Source organism: Gouania willdenowi, unplaced genomic scaffold, assembly GCF_900634775.1.
Source record: "Gouania willdenowi unplaced genomic scaffold, fGouWil2.1 scaffold_85_arrow_ctg1, whole genome shotgun sequence".
NCBI classification, from domain to species: Eukaryota; Metazoa; Chordata; class Actinopteri; order Blenniiformes; family Gobiesocidae; genus Gouania; species Gouania willdenowi.
In genome coordinates, this window is record NW_021145250.1 from 832,993 (window position 1) to 850,369 (window position 17,377).

Genomic DNA, 17,377 nt, shown 5'->3' on the forward strand with positions numbered 1-17,377 from the left:
TCACATGACCGATTTAAGACAGCACAGCGGCCAGATGCAGCCTCACAGTGACCATTTAAACTTGTGTTAAAAGTGAAGACTCAAAACTATATACCAGTTTTTAAATGATCTTGATAGACCAAGTAAAACAATAGTTATGATAGATTAAAAAAATGCTGCACTTCATTTTTGTTGAGTTCAGTATAAAAACAAACAGTAAAGACTTTTTCCTTCGCAAAGCAAAATTCTGTTTCCTATTGGTGGAAAATTACACAACATCAACCAATCAAAATTCGATGGCAACTGATGACGTTTGGTTGCTGAGGAAGCGCTTCTTTAATGACAAACGCTGAGTGCAGTGGCACAAATTACTCCCTGGGCGGGGCAATCTCCATAACACCATAGAAACGACTGCGTTCAGGAGAAATATGAAACAGACGCTGCACAGACTGAAAAAAAACCTTAAAAAATAAGGAGACGTTTTCTAGTTTCAGAAATGTCCCTCATTCCACTTCTCATCGTTATTGACTCCGTTTAACCATTTTCTGTCAACATTTTACACACTGTTGTTCAATAAAGCAACGTTTAAAGCAGATTGTAAGTAAATATCTGCAGCAGATACCACAGCACACTTCCACAGGTGTGGAGAAACACATTCCTCCATGATTAATCAGGAAGAATTATCACAGGTGTTAATTATACTGTACAAGTCTAATAAAAAAGGTTATTTTCAAAGTGTGAAGCATGTATAAGAAATAGAGAATTGAGAGGAAAGCACGAGTGTAAAGAGTCACTAATGGAGCCGACTTCTTCACTCAGAGCGGAGGATCACTGAGAGCCATTTAACGCACACGCACGGTGCACCGTATTCTCATAATTTTTGAGGACAGGGAACATGTGAAAGACTGTATCTCAGAGGCTCCGCCCCCTGAGCTGAGCCCTGCAGACAGAGGAGGCTGTAACTCTGAGAAAGGTTCAAATAAAGACACTCCCATAGTCCAAAGGACCTGTGTCTAATGTCTGTGGTCCATAGACATTATATATGTATATAATGTCTATGGTCAGAACAATGTGCATCATCATCCACTGGTTCAGAGACACAGATGATGGTTAAAAAGCCTCTAAAGGCTGACTGAAGTACAAGCTCCGCCTCCAGGTGGACCACACCACAGGGTGTGATAGGCCACACCCTGTGACGTGTCCCCCTGTGGACAGGATGTGTTTGTTTTAGTGGCACAAATAATCTGTAGCATCTGATTGTGATGTTTTGTAAGCAGTCGTTTTAGATGATTTGTGAAAAACGCCCGAGGCATTTCATGCTTTTTTATGTAATTCGTTGCATATAACTTGATTTTTTTTTGGTAAACTTGTACATATGTTATTGATAACTACACTTTGTATTTGCATTTCCATTCATCAAATCAGTTCGTTAAACATATTTGTGATTTTCACAGTAAAAAGACCTTTTTTTTCTAGTTGAATTTGGTATTTTGATGTAATTTTAAGTCCATTATCTTTATACAGTATGTCAAAATGATCAATTACTATAAATCCATAAAGCTGAAGTTGCACTGAAAAAAGAAATGATACCAAACAAGGCAAGTTAAACTGTTTTTATGGTGAGATAAAAAAAGTAATCATAAATCCTGGACTCCAGAGGGTTAAACCTGTTGAGGATATACAGTACGTATCATTTTCATACTAAATGCAAACAAAAAGGGTTATAAACCATTTCATATTCATTATTTTATTTATTTAACATTTAAAGTCAGTCCGAAAACAAAAATTGGGGAATGTACACAACAGGTTAAATATATATTTTGCTCCGTAGTGACTCTGTATTTTTTCAGTGGTGTAACTCACACATCAGGTTAGGACACTTTCCTATTTCTTCACTTTTCAAACTGTTGTCATGGCAATAGTTTGAACTTTGAACATGTATAAAGCTTTGTGTTTTCTTGTTTTATAAAACACTTATTTACTATATAAGTCGGTGACATTTGATCCACACACACATGATAAACTATTTTATTGCATTAACTACATATCACATGCATTTTTTCTCTTTAAAACTTTAACATGTTTTGTTGCTTCAACATATAAGTGAAATGCCCATGTTGCTAATAATTATATAATGTAGGGTAAACAGTGTTATTAACTGTGATATTAATAAGTGGTTTTTTATTATTTTAAATTTCGTGTGCCACGTTAATCTGAGTCTGTGCCCCTGCCATGGCCCCCCAACCAAGATTTCCTAGACCCGCCCCTGTGTGCTCTGATTTTTATTGACAATGTTGCTTAAGGCTATGCATTGCATTTGACAATTATTATATATTTGTACTACTACTGTATCATTGTTATTCTTATAATTATCATTATATTCTCATATTATCTTTTATTATTAATATTTTATATCATAGTTGCTATATTATTATTAATACATTACATTATTATATTACCTTATAATATTAATTATTATTTAATATTGTTTTTATTATTGTATTATAGTTACTGGATTCTTATTAAATAATTTTGTTATTGCTATTATGATTATAACCATTACTATTATTACTGTCACTATTATATCCATATCATCATCTTAATTATTACGAGTACAGTGCCCATAGGAAGTATGTATTCATATAGTGGGAGGAGCTTAAGTAGAGTTGTCAGTTATGGCCAAATGAGTATGTGTTTGAAGGTTGGATGTACATAGAGGTGTACATACTGTACTCTGTAGTACACAGACTTTGAAGGCATGTGTTCACAGCACAGAGATGCCCCTCCCCCTCATGTCCGGTCTAACCCGCGTTCAAAATAAAATTTAAAATAAATGTTTTGCATCATCAAATAAGTCCAAAATAATGTATGCACACACTCAAACTATGAGGAAGCTGTTAAAAAAAGTTTTTTTTGAATAACATGTTATGGTTTCATTTATTCAACTTTTTTTTTTTCAGGAAATGTACTTTGATCTCCTCACATGTTTTGTCTTATTTCAGTAAATCTCCTGAAAAAATGTGCCTGAATAAATAAAACCTATTGTTAAAAAAAAAAAAAAAAAAGGATCTATCAAAGCGATCAGCAGATGCCTTTGAAGAAAGTAAGATCAAAGTAAATTTTCTGAAAAAATGAAACCATAACATTTTATCTAGAAAGAAGACAAAAACCACAGTCCAACGTCATTAATGTGTCTTTGATCTAGTTTATGTTGAGGCTTAAATGCAAATCAGACACAGATTTAGACTGAAATGCAGGAATCTCAGGTTAGAATTCACCATCATTTTAATCCTGATATGAAAAAAAAAGTTGTGATGTGAGAAAAGACAAACTGAAAAGCACCAACACTTGTCAAACTTTCCCATCAACACATCACCAATAAAATCAATGCTTAACAAAACCTAAAAAATTACAGTAATACACCGGACCTGGAACTAGTAGTTACAGTAAAAACTACACGATTAATTTCTCTGCATTGTTGTTTCAAAATTACATAATATCACTAACAATCATGTCATGAAAAGCTCTTACTTTTATTTAGTGACACATCACTTCAAGTCTGACATGTTGGTGAATGTAACATAATGCTAATTTATTGTGATCGTTAATCCATCACCATGTACAGTACACTGATGATATATTCTAATAATATACAGTAAGTTGGCTTTCACTGAGTGCATATTGATCCCAGAGTTGTGTAACGAAATAGAAAATGATTAACTTGTCATTTTATGTATGAAAGAAAGAAAGGACATTTTATTAATATTTAATTAGCTATTGCATTTTTCTAATGTATTTTTTTAATTACGTTTTTATCTGAGGAAGTGAAAATATAGAATACAGTTGTTTGACATTGTGTGATGATGTTTTAATTTGAAAAAGAAAAATTTCAAAAAACTACAAAAAAAAAACAATTTTAATTCTATTTATTATATTTAATTATTACATTTTTCTACAGGAATTTTTTTAACTAGATTTTTATTTGAAGAAGTGAAAGTATTGAATACAGTTTGACATTATGTAATTGTGTTTTAATTTGAAAAATAATAATCTAAAAAATTACAAAGACGTAATTTTTTTTAATTAATTACTAGACATTATAGGAGACCAGTAGTTAAGACACACCCACTCTATACTATAAAATCTGCAAAGAACAAGCTATGCTACGCTAACTAGCGACTTCTATCCACTATTCTCTCAGTCCAACATACTCACCACAGATTGTACAGTCCACAGGTTCTTATAGGAGGGGGCGGAGCCAACAGTGACACATGATGGTCCGCTGACATCACAGGATTTCGTTCTCAGCCAATAGCAAAGTTCAACAGCAATAGCCAGGTTTCATTTAGACATTTTATAACTAAATACGACAAATTAAAATAGTTTGACTAAAATGTTGTGAGTTGGACCAGATTTAATCAACACGACTTCATCACAAATATCTTTGTTTTCAGCAGAAAAAGGCGGTTTTGGGGTTTAATAGTTATTGTTATTATATTCCTGGTTTAGAGGCCCCGCCCACTGAGGTCAAACAAACACTGGCAAGAAAAGAAACACATACAAGTGTCAAACTCAAGGCCCGGGGACCAAATCCTGACCCTTTAGAGCATCAAATTTGGCCCGCAGGATCTAAAATGCCAGAAAACATGAAACATTAGTAATTCAGTTATAGAAATACACACATTCAATGAATATCCACAATATTCACACGCTTTCATCACATGACGGCAGTCATTTTAAATCACAAATTGTTGAAAATTAATTATTTTTTCCAAAATCCTGCAATTTTATTAAAATTATTCCACAAAATGTTTCCCAAATTGAATAAAAAATTAATCACAAACTCAGGGAAATGTAAAGTTGTCTGTAACTTCTCATTGCTTTGCATATACTGTATGTATTTATAGCGACACTTCCCGTTTTCCCGCCCACCTGAGATCAAACTGGTCCGTATTTGTCCCTTCAACTAAAATATGTTTAACACCCCGTGGCGTAAAAAAAGCTTAAATGCCTCACATAGTGTTTTAAACATTTCCATTTATTGTGTTCTATGTACGAAAACTGGCACTGAGCATCTTCAGTTTGACAAACAGGTTCATCACTGAAAACACCTGGAGGAACACACACACGCACACGCACACGTACACGTACACACACACACACGCACACAAACACAGGAAGCAGGCAGTCAGGTGGAAGAACACGACCAACGTTTCCACCACATCTTCATCACTTCCTGAATCGCAGACGCTCAGTCTTTCAAACGTGGACGACAGCGTAACAAATGATCCGTGGTGTTGCTCCCATAATAAAACACATTCAGTCATCTCCATCTCAGGGTGAAAAGCTCCGCCCCTCTGACCTTTTCACCTTTGGTCACCCGCGTCCGTCCGTCCGTCCGTCCTCTGGGGGTGAGGATCCTCACTCGTACTCAGCGATCAGAACCATCATGCCCACGCCAAACAGCAGCGCCAGGATCTCCATCAGTGATTGGCCCAGGCTGGAGCGCCCCGCCAACAACTCTGGGAGCACCGTCACCGTGGCGATGTAGACGAAGCCCCCGGCCGTGAAGGGGAGGATCCAGGCGGTGGCGGCGGCGCCCACGCCCTCAGCGAACAGGGAGCAGGCGGTGCCGGCCAGGGCCCCCAGAGCCGTCAGCAGCTGCAGACACATGGCCTTAGAGGAGAGATGATCAACAACTGTAAAAACACTGTAAAACATTTCATCACAATGTTTGTCTCCTAATGGACACAAACACACACAGGTTGTGCAGCTCAGACACTGAGGGAACAAATGAGAAAAGTAGCCAGTACTTAAAAACCTTAAAATGTTTTATCAACATTTATGAAACATTGTGTAGAAGTCAAACTAAAAGTGTGCTACACCAAAAAATATTCAGATTAATCAAACCGTGCAGAGCTGTTCATAAATCAGAGCCCACAGAGAATTTATTGTTTTACAAATGTTCTTTTTTTTTATATTATTTTGTGATTATTTTTTGCTTCTTTTTAATAATTTTTGCCCACAGGTTATTTTTTTCTTTTTTAAATAGATATATTTATCTATTTATTTGTTTTAATTTTGTTTATTTATTTTTTGCCCACAGAGAAGCACATTTTTTCTTTAACTTTTTAATAAATTCATTTTCGTTTTTTTATAATTTTTTTGCCCACAGAGGTTGTTTTCTTCTTTTTTAATTATTTAATTTAATTTATTTATTATTCTTTTGCCCACAGAGAAAGTCGCACAGCTGAACTCACTTCCTGTACCGCTCCCTCGACACGCCCACATTTTTACCATAAATGGCCAAAGCAGCTCATGAATGTTTTTCTACTAAACGAGCTGCTGACCAATGGGATTCCACGATCCATCGTGTCAGAAAGACGAAGAAAAAGGAATTTCAGGAGGAGGAGGAGCTATTTGTGAACGACTATTGATTTTGCTGATCACAGTAGTGACATCACCGATAAATAAAGTCTAGGTTATGTAAAAGCCACACCTTCACAGTATAAACTCCTCACGTCGGGGAGGTGTGGCTCCACGGCAGAGCGTGCACGTTACAGTGCACGTGTCAGTCTGCTCCACCACTGCTGTGTCAGCATAAATGAATGAATCGTGTCCATGTCACAGACTGTTGCACATTTTACCGTTCACGTGCACACGTTCAGCACCTCGTGCGTTAACATATCGGTGCGCATGAAAATAACCACAAACATTAAACACACACATGGTCACAGAGTTTGTCAAACGCGTTGCACAGTTCAGATTTTAAATGCACGTCATGTGTCAACTTTTAACAGTGTCAACAGTGTGCTGACAAGCTGTGGTGGCTGAAGTTAGCAAGTAAATCACGGACTGTTGAAGACCCTGAGGGCAGTTCAACTGTCTGTGATAATTCGCTAACTTTAGCCACCAGAGCGTGTCAGCGCACTGTTTAAACAAAAGAGGTTTACATCGGCATCTTTAACTTTTCAGAGGAGATTCTTTGCACTTCGTTACAACTATTTTAGGCCTTTAATTATTATTTAATGTATTCATGAATGGGTCAAGTTTAACATATTTATACTTTTATATTATATTGTGCATTGTTGGAACGTCATTGCTAAATAAATATATCTATATATTTTTTTGAAGCATTAATATTAATTTATGTAATTGTTTTAGTGAGGTTAGTAACATCCAGAGCCATAAATGTAACGGTACTAATAAATGGCATAATGTTGCAGTTTTAGTTTTCTCATTTTCAGTTTCGGCCAATAACTGTCATTTGGGTTCCCTAGTATCATAAATATCTCTCTTTATAAATATGTGGACAAACAAGTCTAGATGTTTAAACAGCTCAAACTTATGTTATATGAACCTGTCTATATAAATGTAACTGGAAACTCAACATGTATATAAACATTAACTAAGAATGAGCGAGTACAGCATTATCTGTATCTGTACTCAGAGTGGGCGGGGCCTAACCTGAAAGTGGGCGGAATTTAACCCAGGTGTGGGTTGGGTTGTCTTGAAATGGGGGCGGGGCTTTAACGGTATGTAATTCTAAGCATGCAATTGATATGTGTTGATCAGAAATTGTTTTATTTCTGATTAGAAAACTATCAGATATAAAACTAAGCATTGAGCTTCAGATCAATGGTTTTGATCATAATAAGAATCAAACTATTTACAGAACAAGTTTTAATTTGCAACAATGAATACAACACATGCGGTTGCAATTATGAAGTAAAATGTGATAAACAACAGTTTTCATACTCAACATAACTTTATTTATTTACCTTGATTTTTTTTTAATGATCCGTGTCATTTTTTTAGGTTTTTTTTTTATTATTTCCACACCAGGTGTGTGTGTGTGTGTGTGTGTGTGTGTGTGGTTTAATTTGTAATACTAATTACACCACTGCTACCTTTATTTTTCTATGAAACACAACAAGACAGTGTCAGACAGTGTGTGAAGTCAAAATCACAGGTTAGAGCTAGCTGATGGTTTACATAAAGAAATAAGAAAAACTCAGACGACCAGCAGAGTCAGAGAGAGGGAGTGTGTGTGTGTAGGTTAAAATTATTCATACCATTACTACCTTTATTTATTTTATGAAATACAACAAGAAAGTGTCAGACACTCAGTGAAAAAGAAAAGAAATCACCGACAGGCAGACAACGCGCTCTGCCAAGAACCACGTCTGAACAAACCCACGTTTACCAGAACTCTACTGGTTAATAAGAAGTACAAACCACAGTAAAAACAAACCTGAAGCTGTAGAAACCCTAAACGTTAACGGAAAAGACCCGCAAACCTGAGTGAAGAGAGGTGTTCTGTGTGTGAGCAGAGGGGAACACAGCAGCAACACATCTGAATGTGTGTAGGGGCGGGGCCTATCACAGAACGCAGACACAGTCAGCTACCCAATGAGGATTTTCATTCAATCCTGACTCCGCTGCTGCTGTGATAAACACACACCTGAAGCAGCGTTTGTCTGACTCACAATCACAATAGCCGCTTAAATAGCCATGTGTTTTACTGTAATGTGAAGTTTTTTGGATGAAAACAAGAACAAGATCGTGTGGATAGCAAAAGAAAATGTCTATCGACACGCCCACTCTCGCATATGCATGAAGGCCCCAAAAACAGCCTGTTTTTAGGAGCATCATTAAAGTGACCTTTCGGAGGCTAAAACTCTGGAAAACAGGCGAGTTTGGGAAAATAAACCTCAACTACTGTTGTTTGGGTTCTTAGAACAAATGGAGATGGGTGAAAAAAATAGCAGAATACTGGACCTTTAACTCGAGTTTATTTCTAACTCCTTTTTTTGTTTTTTTGCGCATGCATGATCAAAAACTAATTCTAAAAAGAAAAATGTCTTTGGGGTCGCCAGTAATTCTTGATATCAGAACAGGGTCACCGTCCAAAAACGTTTGTGAACCACTGCATTAAAAAGGAAAAGTCTTATTCTGTCAGTTTAACAGTTCTACATCAAATATATTTTAATTTCAAAATGTAATATGTTTTAAAATAATGTTTCTTTTTTCCTATAAAATATTGTATGAATCTCGTGAGCCCGTCCTGTACGTGAGAAAGTTGGGATAAAGTTGGTGCTCACCTTCCTCTTGGTGCAGCCGGACTGAACGAGGATGGCGAAGTCTCCGATCTCGTGTGGCACCTCGTGGAGCAAGATGGTGAGCGTGGTGACGGCGCCGACGGCCGGGCCCACCAGGAAGGAGGCGCCGATGGCCAGGCCGTCGGTGAAGTTGTGAGTGAAGTCTGCAGCCAGGTTCAGGTAACCCGACACCTTGATGTCTGCGTGAGTCAGAGACAGAGAGAGAAACTGTTAGACAGCGGAATCCACAGAAATACCAACCGCAGAACGCCAAGAGGCTGAGAATTGTTAAAGTAGGTCACAATGTTCAAAAACAATAAGACAAAGAAATGAATTACAGCTATGTACAGCTTTCACACATCAGGTCAAAGTGGGAGCGTGACTGAAGCATGGCTTGGCGTGCTGCCAGAGGGCTTCACTTACAGACAGCTTTAGTGACGCCACAGGCGCCGCATTAGCTGAAACTAATCTACATTTAACAATGACCTAAATTCATCGTCATATTTAGAGTCATTTTTTAACTGCATTTATAGGTTTGTTTAAGTTGCCTATATTCTGGTGTTTCCATTTATTAATATTTTGAAGCGGTTGGAAACAAGCGTTTATATACATTTCAGATAAATCGATAATAAAGGCAGGGCCTCATTGGTCGATAAATCAAAAATAAAAAAATTAATTAATAAAAAGGTTAAAAGTTTGCTTTCATCTCCACCATAAAAGCTCTGTTTGGTGACATTTTGCGCATTGCATTGTGGGATGTTGGAATTGTGTAGACGAGGAAAAACGGGAAAAAACTAGAACAAAAATAGAGTCAAAAAACAAAAAAAATCCCAGTCAGAAGAAAGGACAAACTCTTCTATGAATCCTATGTTAAGCTTTGTTTTCTTCAGACGACTGTGCTTCAGGAAATTTACTTTGATCTCCTGACGTGTTTCGACTGTCAGTCTTCTTCAGAGGCGTCTGCTGATCGCTTTGATGTTTCCTTGACTTCCGTATAATTATTTTTGAACAATATGTGTACATATTGTTCAAAAAGAACATGCTAGAGGTATTATGCAGAAGTCAAGGAAACATCAAAGCAATCAGCAGACGCCCCTGAAGAAGACTGGCAGTGGCAGCAGAGCGTCAAGAAGCTGATCATTGTTTAAGTAGGTCACAACGTACAATAATCAAAAAGATAAGACATACATTAAAGCTATGTACAGTTAAAAGTGCCAGCGTGCCTTAAGCATGACTCAGCACAATGTCAGCGTGCTTCACTTACAGACGGCTTAAGCGAGCGCCGCAGGCACTGCAATAAATCAAAAATCGACCCAAAAAAAAGTTTGAAAGTTTGCTTTCATCTCCACCGTTAAAGCTGAGTTTGGTGACATTTTACGCATTGCATTGTGGGATGTAGGAGTTGTGTAGACGAGGAATAACGTGAACAAAATAGAACAAAAAGTGTAAAAAAACTAAAGAAATCCCAGTGAGAATGAAGGAAAAAACTCTTCTATGAATCCTATTTCAAGGTTTATTTTATTCAGATGACTGTGCTTCAGGAAATGTACTTTGATCTCCTGACGTATTTTGACTGTCGACTGCCAGTCTTCTTCAAAGGCATCTGCTGATCGCTTTGATGTTTCCTTGACTTCCTCATAATTATTCCAGCAAGTTTATTTTTTATTTTTTTTGAATAATACAGTATGTACACATATTGTAAAAAATTATTACGCGGAAGTCGAGGAAACATCAGAGCAATCAGCAATTGACAATCGAAACATGTCAGGAGATCAAAGTAAATTTCCTGAAGAACAGTTGTCTGAATAAATGAAAGGATAACAGATTACAGCACTAGCTGGGATTACTTCTATGAATCTGTCTATGTGACAGATGTTTTATGATTCAGACCTGATTAATCGAGCTCACAGAAATGAAGGGTTGCAAAGTCGTACCTGAGCTCTTTGTCTCCTTCTTTGGTACTTTTTCCTTTTTCTTCTTTTCCGTTTCCTCCTCTCCGTCGCTGTCCTTCACTTTGGGAGCAGCTGAAATCATCAAACACAGATTAACCAATTGTTTTTATTTCTTTTGATTTAATCTCTAACAATACAGAATTCAGGAGCTTTAAGAGCGATTGTTTGTTACCAACGTAATTTCCCACTGTGGATGTTTAAAGTAATGTTTGTAGCTGATTTCCTGAGAAAATTCATTCTTTCAATATTTTTCATCAAAAAAACTCAAAGTAAAAGAATCCATGATCTATTATTAGAAGTTTGATGCTAACTTAAGTAATTCCAGCAAGTTCATTTTGTCATCTTTGTGAATAATATGTTGGGTTTCATTTATTCAGACAACTTTTCTTCCGGAGGTTTACTTTGATCTCCTCAGATCAAAGTAAACTTCCTGAATAAAAGAAACCAGAATATGCTAAGCTAAGTAGTAGTTATTCCTCACAATCAAATCCGGAACTGAAAACAGGTCCCCGACCCACCAGTTGAAAACCTCTCATGGACACATGGTCATTGTGTCAAACAGCGGGGGAACAAACAGGTGAACGGTACCGTGGGAATGTCCGTGTCCGTGTCCTCCCTTCAGAAGACGGACAAATTTCTCCACAACCAGGAATGCGATGATGCCCCCGAGAACCCAGAGACCCACCGACATCATGTGACCGTGGGCCGCTCCTAGGAGAGAACGCCAGTCACTCCAAGCATCATGGGAGTTATTAGGGAAAAAAAGAATGTGTGCGTACCATGAGAGTGGCCGTGATCATGTGACTCCTCAGAGGCGTGAGAGTGTCCGTGATCTCCGTCTGAGTGATGAGGGTGGGGCTCTGTGACGGACAGAAGGTCAAATGTCACAATGTGTTCTGTGAACTAAGAATATTTTCTGAAAATTTTTTAGCCCATTGTTGCTTATTTTTAGAGTTTTTCTGCAACGACAGCAAACTTTCCATATTTTAATGTATTTCCATCACTTTTTCTTGCCATATTTTTGCTACTTTTCTGCACATTTTCTCCACTTTCCAGACATGTTCAGCACTTATAAACCCTTTCTACCACTTTTACACCTAATGTCACATGTTGACCCATTATTGTCTTTTCACCATATTTTATGCTTTTTTTTGCAATTTAACCACATTCATGATTCGTCATGCCCATTATTTACCAGTTTAAACTAATTGTTCCAATATTTACACTTTGAACCATTTTCACCACTTTTTCTGTCTGTTTTTATCCACTCTAATTTTTAACAGTTAACCAATTTCTATGGTTTTAAAAAATCCCATTTCACCACCTTTTCCACCATTTTTGGTCATTTTGAACCATTTTATTAGTGATTAAAACCAGGATTTCCATCTTTAAGATGACTATAATAATAATAATAAACGTTCCTGGATAACAGTGGATATTATTCAGATGAATAAATAAATGTGGTTATCACAGATTCATAGAACAATGGACCATCATTTTACTGACTTTATGGATGGACCCCAAAAATCTCTCCTTTATTCCCCCTTATAGATGGTCCTGTCTCCACATGACTGTTCTTCAATGTTCATGTCTGTGTTCAACCACCTTCAGCTACAGTGGGGGTCCCCGCTCTCTGGGACCTTTATTTTGGGGTTGAAAAGATTAAGAACTACTGGTGTAAAGTAATCTCTGCTGATTGGTTGGGTGAAGACCACATGGTTCTAACTCTCACCTATAGACACAGGACTGGTGCATAAAAATGTCATTTTCCTGATAATAGGTTTTAATTGACGTGAGGATTATGATGTGGGGGTCCCCTTTAAAGAGTCCCTGGATCCAAAAATCTAAACAATTAAGCCACTTTGTGATGTTTTGTCCATTTCAGAGCTTAAACATCACCTTTTTCACGTGTAAATAAAGGGCTGCATATCAACCATTATAACTGACGTATTGAAAACTGTCAGGATGCATTCAAACAACAGGCTTTAAAAATGGAGATAATGGTGAGAATGAAAGTATAGTTGTTGGTGTGTGAAAGTGAAGCCCACCCAGTGCATGAGGGATGAGGTGCAGGAAGGCGTCTCCCAGTAGTCCACCTGAGGCGAAGCTCAGCAGCACCTTCAGCAGGTTCTGGTGCTGGTCGCTGTTGGACTGGACGGGGATGAGGAAGAGGATGAGGAAAGGAGCCGCGCTGATGAGCAACGTGGCGCCGATGGCCTGTGAAAGGTATCAACATGTGTCAGGCTGACCAATCATCGCAGAGGAACGCACAGGAAAATACATTATGAGTCACTTTGAACACAGCACGCAATAATAGTATCACCACTTCAGGGCAGCAATTACAGCAATCCTGTCATACTTAGCGATCATTGAAAGTGAACCAATAAAAGCCTTTTAAATGAGTCAGCACACACACACACACACACACACACACAGACCCAGCTTAGGTTAACAAAGCTAAGCAGGACTTATATCCTGGCTACATTTCTCACCACGCTGCAGCTCCCTGGTCTCTCTGGCCCTCTAGTGGCCACGTGTGTTACAGCAGAATAAAATGAAGAGTAGAAACTGAATCCTAAACTGTTTCATTACAGTTTTTAGCAAAATAAAAGTAATAATTGCATTTTGAAGGTGTTTCCATTGATGGTTGTTTTGGGGGAGGAGCCTGATAACTCATCTCTAACTCTAATCTCATCCTCTGAGACATCTCTGCAGGAGGACGGACACTCCACACCTCCTTAGAACACTCTGGATTCAAAGGTTGTTTCACGTCTACTGTGACACTAATAATCATGATTAAGTCTAATATCTGAGTCTCCTCTTACACGTACCGCGCCATGTTTTCTCAGAGAGAAGTGGTCATGTGACCAGGTGCGTCTCGTCCTGTCACATGGAATTGTGTAAAGAGTGTTTCTATTGAGCTTTAACCATACATTTATATATGGAAAAGTCTGAAAGGGTTAGAAATGAAAATCTTTGTCTAACAAAACACATTATGCACCATATTCATTTTATTAACTTTTATTACACGGCACCACTGCCTGTAAACATACCATTGTTTTAGTTGCTTTTTTTTTTGTCAAAATGACAATTTGTGCTGATTTTTGTTGCTCTAAATAATCAGGAAAAATTAAAGATCGATGTAAACCTATTTGGTTTAATGAAAGAGGATAAAAACAGTTCTGACCTGAAAAAAAAAAACAGTGACCTCAGGGGGGCGACAGTTCCAACTCTACGGTTGCGTTGTAGACAATGAGGCAGAGAAGAAGAGCTCTCCTAAGTGACCTTTACTCTCCCTTAAACGCTCTGGTGGCTGAAGTTAGAGAGTAATCATTATTTTCTGCCACTGAAAGCCGTATCCATGTGTTCATCACACCCAAACTTGACTATTGCAATAATAATCTGTTCTGTTCTGCACATCATCAAAAACCTTTCTAAACCGTAATATCATCAATTTTCTGTAGTTACCTTTATTGTTGTGTGTTCCTACTGCTAAATGTCTGAGTTTTTGAAAAGTGCTTAAAAATAAAAAGTATTATAATCATTACCACACCAATGTAATTGCAGTGTTTTGTAGATGTTTCCATAGAAACAACAGCTTATGAACAAAGTTGAAATGATATTAACCTGAGTCCAGAGCTCCAACGTGTCTCTCTTCTGTGACTCCGCCTCCCTCTTCACTCGCTCTGCTCCGTGTTCGCTCCCCTCCTTGTGCACGTAAATGATGTCCTCGTGATGTGCATGTCCGTGGTCGTGTCCATGCTCATGATCGTGTGCGTGTCCGTGGTCGTGTGCGTGTCCGTGGTCGTGTGCGTGTCCATGACCGTGTGCGTGATGCTCCTCCTCCTCCTGTTCTGCGAGGTTGGCTTCTGCGCTCCACTTGCTAGCTCCGTGGAACATCTTCACCTGTGAGCCGTGCGAGTGGTCATCGCCGCCCCCGTGGTGGTGACCATGGTGATGGTCGCCTCCCCCGTGGTGGTGACCGTGGTGATGGTCGCCTCCCCCATGGTGGTGACCGTGGTGATGGTCACCTCCCCCGTGGTGGTGACCGTGGTGATGGTCGCCATGGGAATGGCTGTGGGCGGAGCCTGGATGAAAGGCTAACAGCAGCGCTGCAGATGTAGCCAGTGTCAGCGCTAAGAGACGTGCGGCGCCCATGTTCTCCTTGTGAAATACAAGAATAAAGTACATTTATTATCACAACCTGGCTTCTCTAATATCACATTTGTCTTGTTGTTGGTCCAAAAATTCAGAAAACATCCAGTGATTGGAGTCCATCCATAAAGTCAGCAAAATGATTGTTCTATGAATCTGTGATAACCACATTTATTTATTTATTCATCTGAATGATATCCACTGTTATCCAGGAACGTTTATTATTATTATTATTATTATTATTATTATAGTCATCTTAAAGATGGAAATCCTTGTTTTAATCACTAATAAAATGGTTCAAAGTGACCAAAAATGGTGAAAAAGGTGGTGAAATGGGATTTTAAAAACCACAGAAATTGGTTAAAAGTCACAAATTAGAGTGGACAAAAACAGACAGAAAAGGTGGCAAAAAGGTTCAAAGTGTCAATATTGGAACAATTATTTTGAAACTGGTAAATAATGGGCATGAAAAATCGTGAATGTGGTTAAATTGGCAAAAAAAAAAAAAAAAAGCATGAAATATAGTGAAAAGAGGTTAAAAGTGACAATAATGGGTCAACATATGTGACATTAGGTGGAAAAGTGGTGGAAAGGGTTTATAAGTGCTCAACATGTCTGGAAAGTGGAAAAAAAATGTGCAGAAAAGGAGCAAAAATGGGCTCAAATTGTTCATAATAAATATTCTTAATTTATTGAAGGCATCTAGTGATCCCAAATGGGATTTTTATTTCTAAATTCCTTGATTTTGTGACCAATGTGTGTAATTTTTAGAGAAATCTCGTGACATTGTTTATGAAAAATTGCAGGATTTGGAAAACAATGAGGCGTTCTTCCACAAATTAAGATCGACAGTTGCAAGCTCCTGCAAATGTTGTGTAGTTTCATTAAAATGTATGTATTTGTAGATGGTAATTTACACCATGTTTATTCTGTCATTTTAACTTTCTCTTTCGGGCCACAATGGATGCTCTGAAGAGCCGGATTTGGCCCCCGGGCCTTAGATTTGACACAGCTGTAGGATCATCCTTTACCTGTATCACACACACGTCACCAACACACACACGTACTGCTGTGAATGGCTAATGTGTGTTTGCCGTAGGATTAACAGAGAAAACGTGATTAAAGCCCACTGTGTGCCTGTTTGTTTGTGTTTACACACTTTAATCTGACAGTAAACAGTCAAACATCATCAGTTTCTCTCTTTTCTCACCGGCTAATCTGGTGAACAATCAACTCGTTAGCTGCACAACTTGTAGGCTAAAGAAACATAACCGGCTGCTAGATGTTATGAAGCTTATAAAACACGACGTTCTTACCACTCAGTGACAGAAGTTTGTTCCCTTTGTGTCCCTGGAGAACTCTGTCCTGCCGGCTAAAAGTGCTAAAAGTGCTAATGCGTCTGTCTGAGCTGCTACTGACGTGGAAGATCTGCTGGTTTCCCGTGTTAGCTGGTGATCACTTCCGGCTGCGTTGTTGGTTGCTATTAGTAACAGGATGTGACGTGTCTTCGGCAAACTTTTCAGTTGCTTGTAAAACGACATTTTTGCGTATTAATCGTTGTCATTCGTTTTTATTTCAGGGACATGATACAACTAAGTAAATACATTTAAAAAAATGTATAATTAAAAATAAATAAAGATAAAAATAAATTCAAAATGTGTTATAGAAAAACTAGTTTAACCTGCAAATCTGTAAATCCTGTTTATAGCTTTGTTAATTTTCAATTTTTATTTATTATTATTATAAATAAATAAATAAATTATTATCATTATTATTATTATTATTATTATTATTATTAAATAATTAATTGTCAAAAATTCTGTAAATATTTTGTTAAAAAAACTATTTTATAACTTGTTACAGTATCAAAGTGATTATCAACGTGTTTAAACATAAAACGCACTTCATAAATTATAGACTGTTTACAAATGTTGCTGCAAACCGCGTAGTTTAAACCCTGATAGAGACAATCCGCAGAAAGAAAGAGTCACGAGTTAACTCGGTAACCAGTACATTTGTAACACCAAAGCGTTCATTGAAACGTGGCATTTATTCAAACAGTGCCCAATGAAATCTCGCGGAAGTGGTTTCATTCAGTTCTGATGACGAATACAAACAAACATACAATCATTTATTATGTGTCATGTTGTTGCTAGTTTAGCTTTAATCCACACAGTTAGTAGGAGATCA

At 37.7% G+C, this 17,377-nt stretch overlaps 1 protein-coding gene across 1 annotated transcript; it reads right to left on the reverse strand.

The window, feature by feature from the left end:
- Positions 1-4,998: 4,998 nt before the first annotated feature.
- Positions 4,999-16,638, reverse strand: LOC114460972 (zinc transporter Slc39a7-like). The gene is made up of 8 exons (XM_028442881.1): positions 16,504-16,638; positions 14,660-15,196; positions 13,081-13,249; positions 11,812-11,892; positions 11,621-11,743; positions 11,015-11,104; positions 9,084-9,280; positions 4,999-5,655 (listed from the first exon to the last, which is right to left on the reverse strand). Exons 2-8 carry the CDS (start codon positions 15,188-15,190, stop codon positions 5,401-5,403), a joined length of 1,446 nt encoding a protein of 481 aa, XP_028298682.1. The 5' UTR covers positions 15,191-15,196; positions 16,504-16,638; the 3' UTR covers positions 4,999-5,400.
- Positions 16,639-17,377: the final 739 nt, after the last annotated feature.

Excerpts from the sequence above, each read along its gene's own strand:
- LOC114460972 (XM_028442881.1), bottom strand. The coding sequence starts at position 15,190 with ATGGGCGCCGCACGTCTCTTAGCGCTGACACTGGCTACATCTGCAGCG. Across the intron at positions 11,893-13,080 it reads CCTCATCCCTCATGCACTGG|AGCCCCACCCTCATCACTCA; the intron begins GTGGGCTTCACT and ends TGTCCGTCACAG. Across the intron at positions 11,744-11,811 it reads TGATCACGGCCACTCTCATG|GAGCGGCCCACGGTCACATG; the intron begins GTACGCACACAT and ends GTTCTCTCCTAG.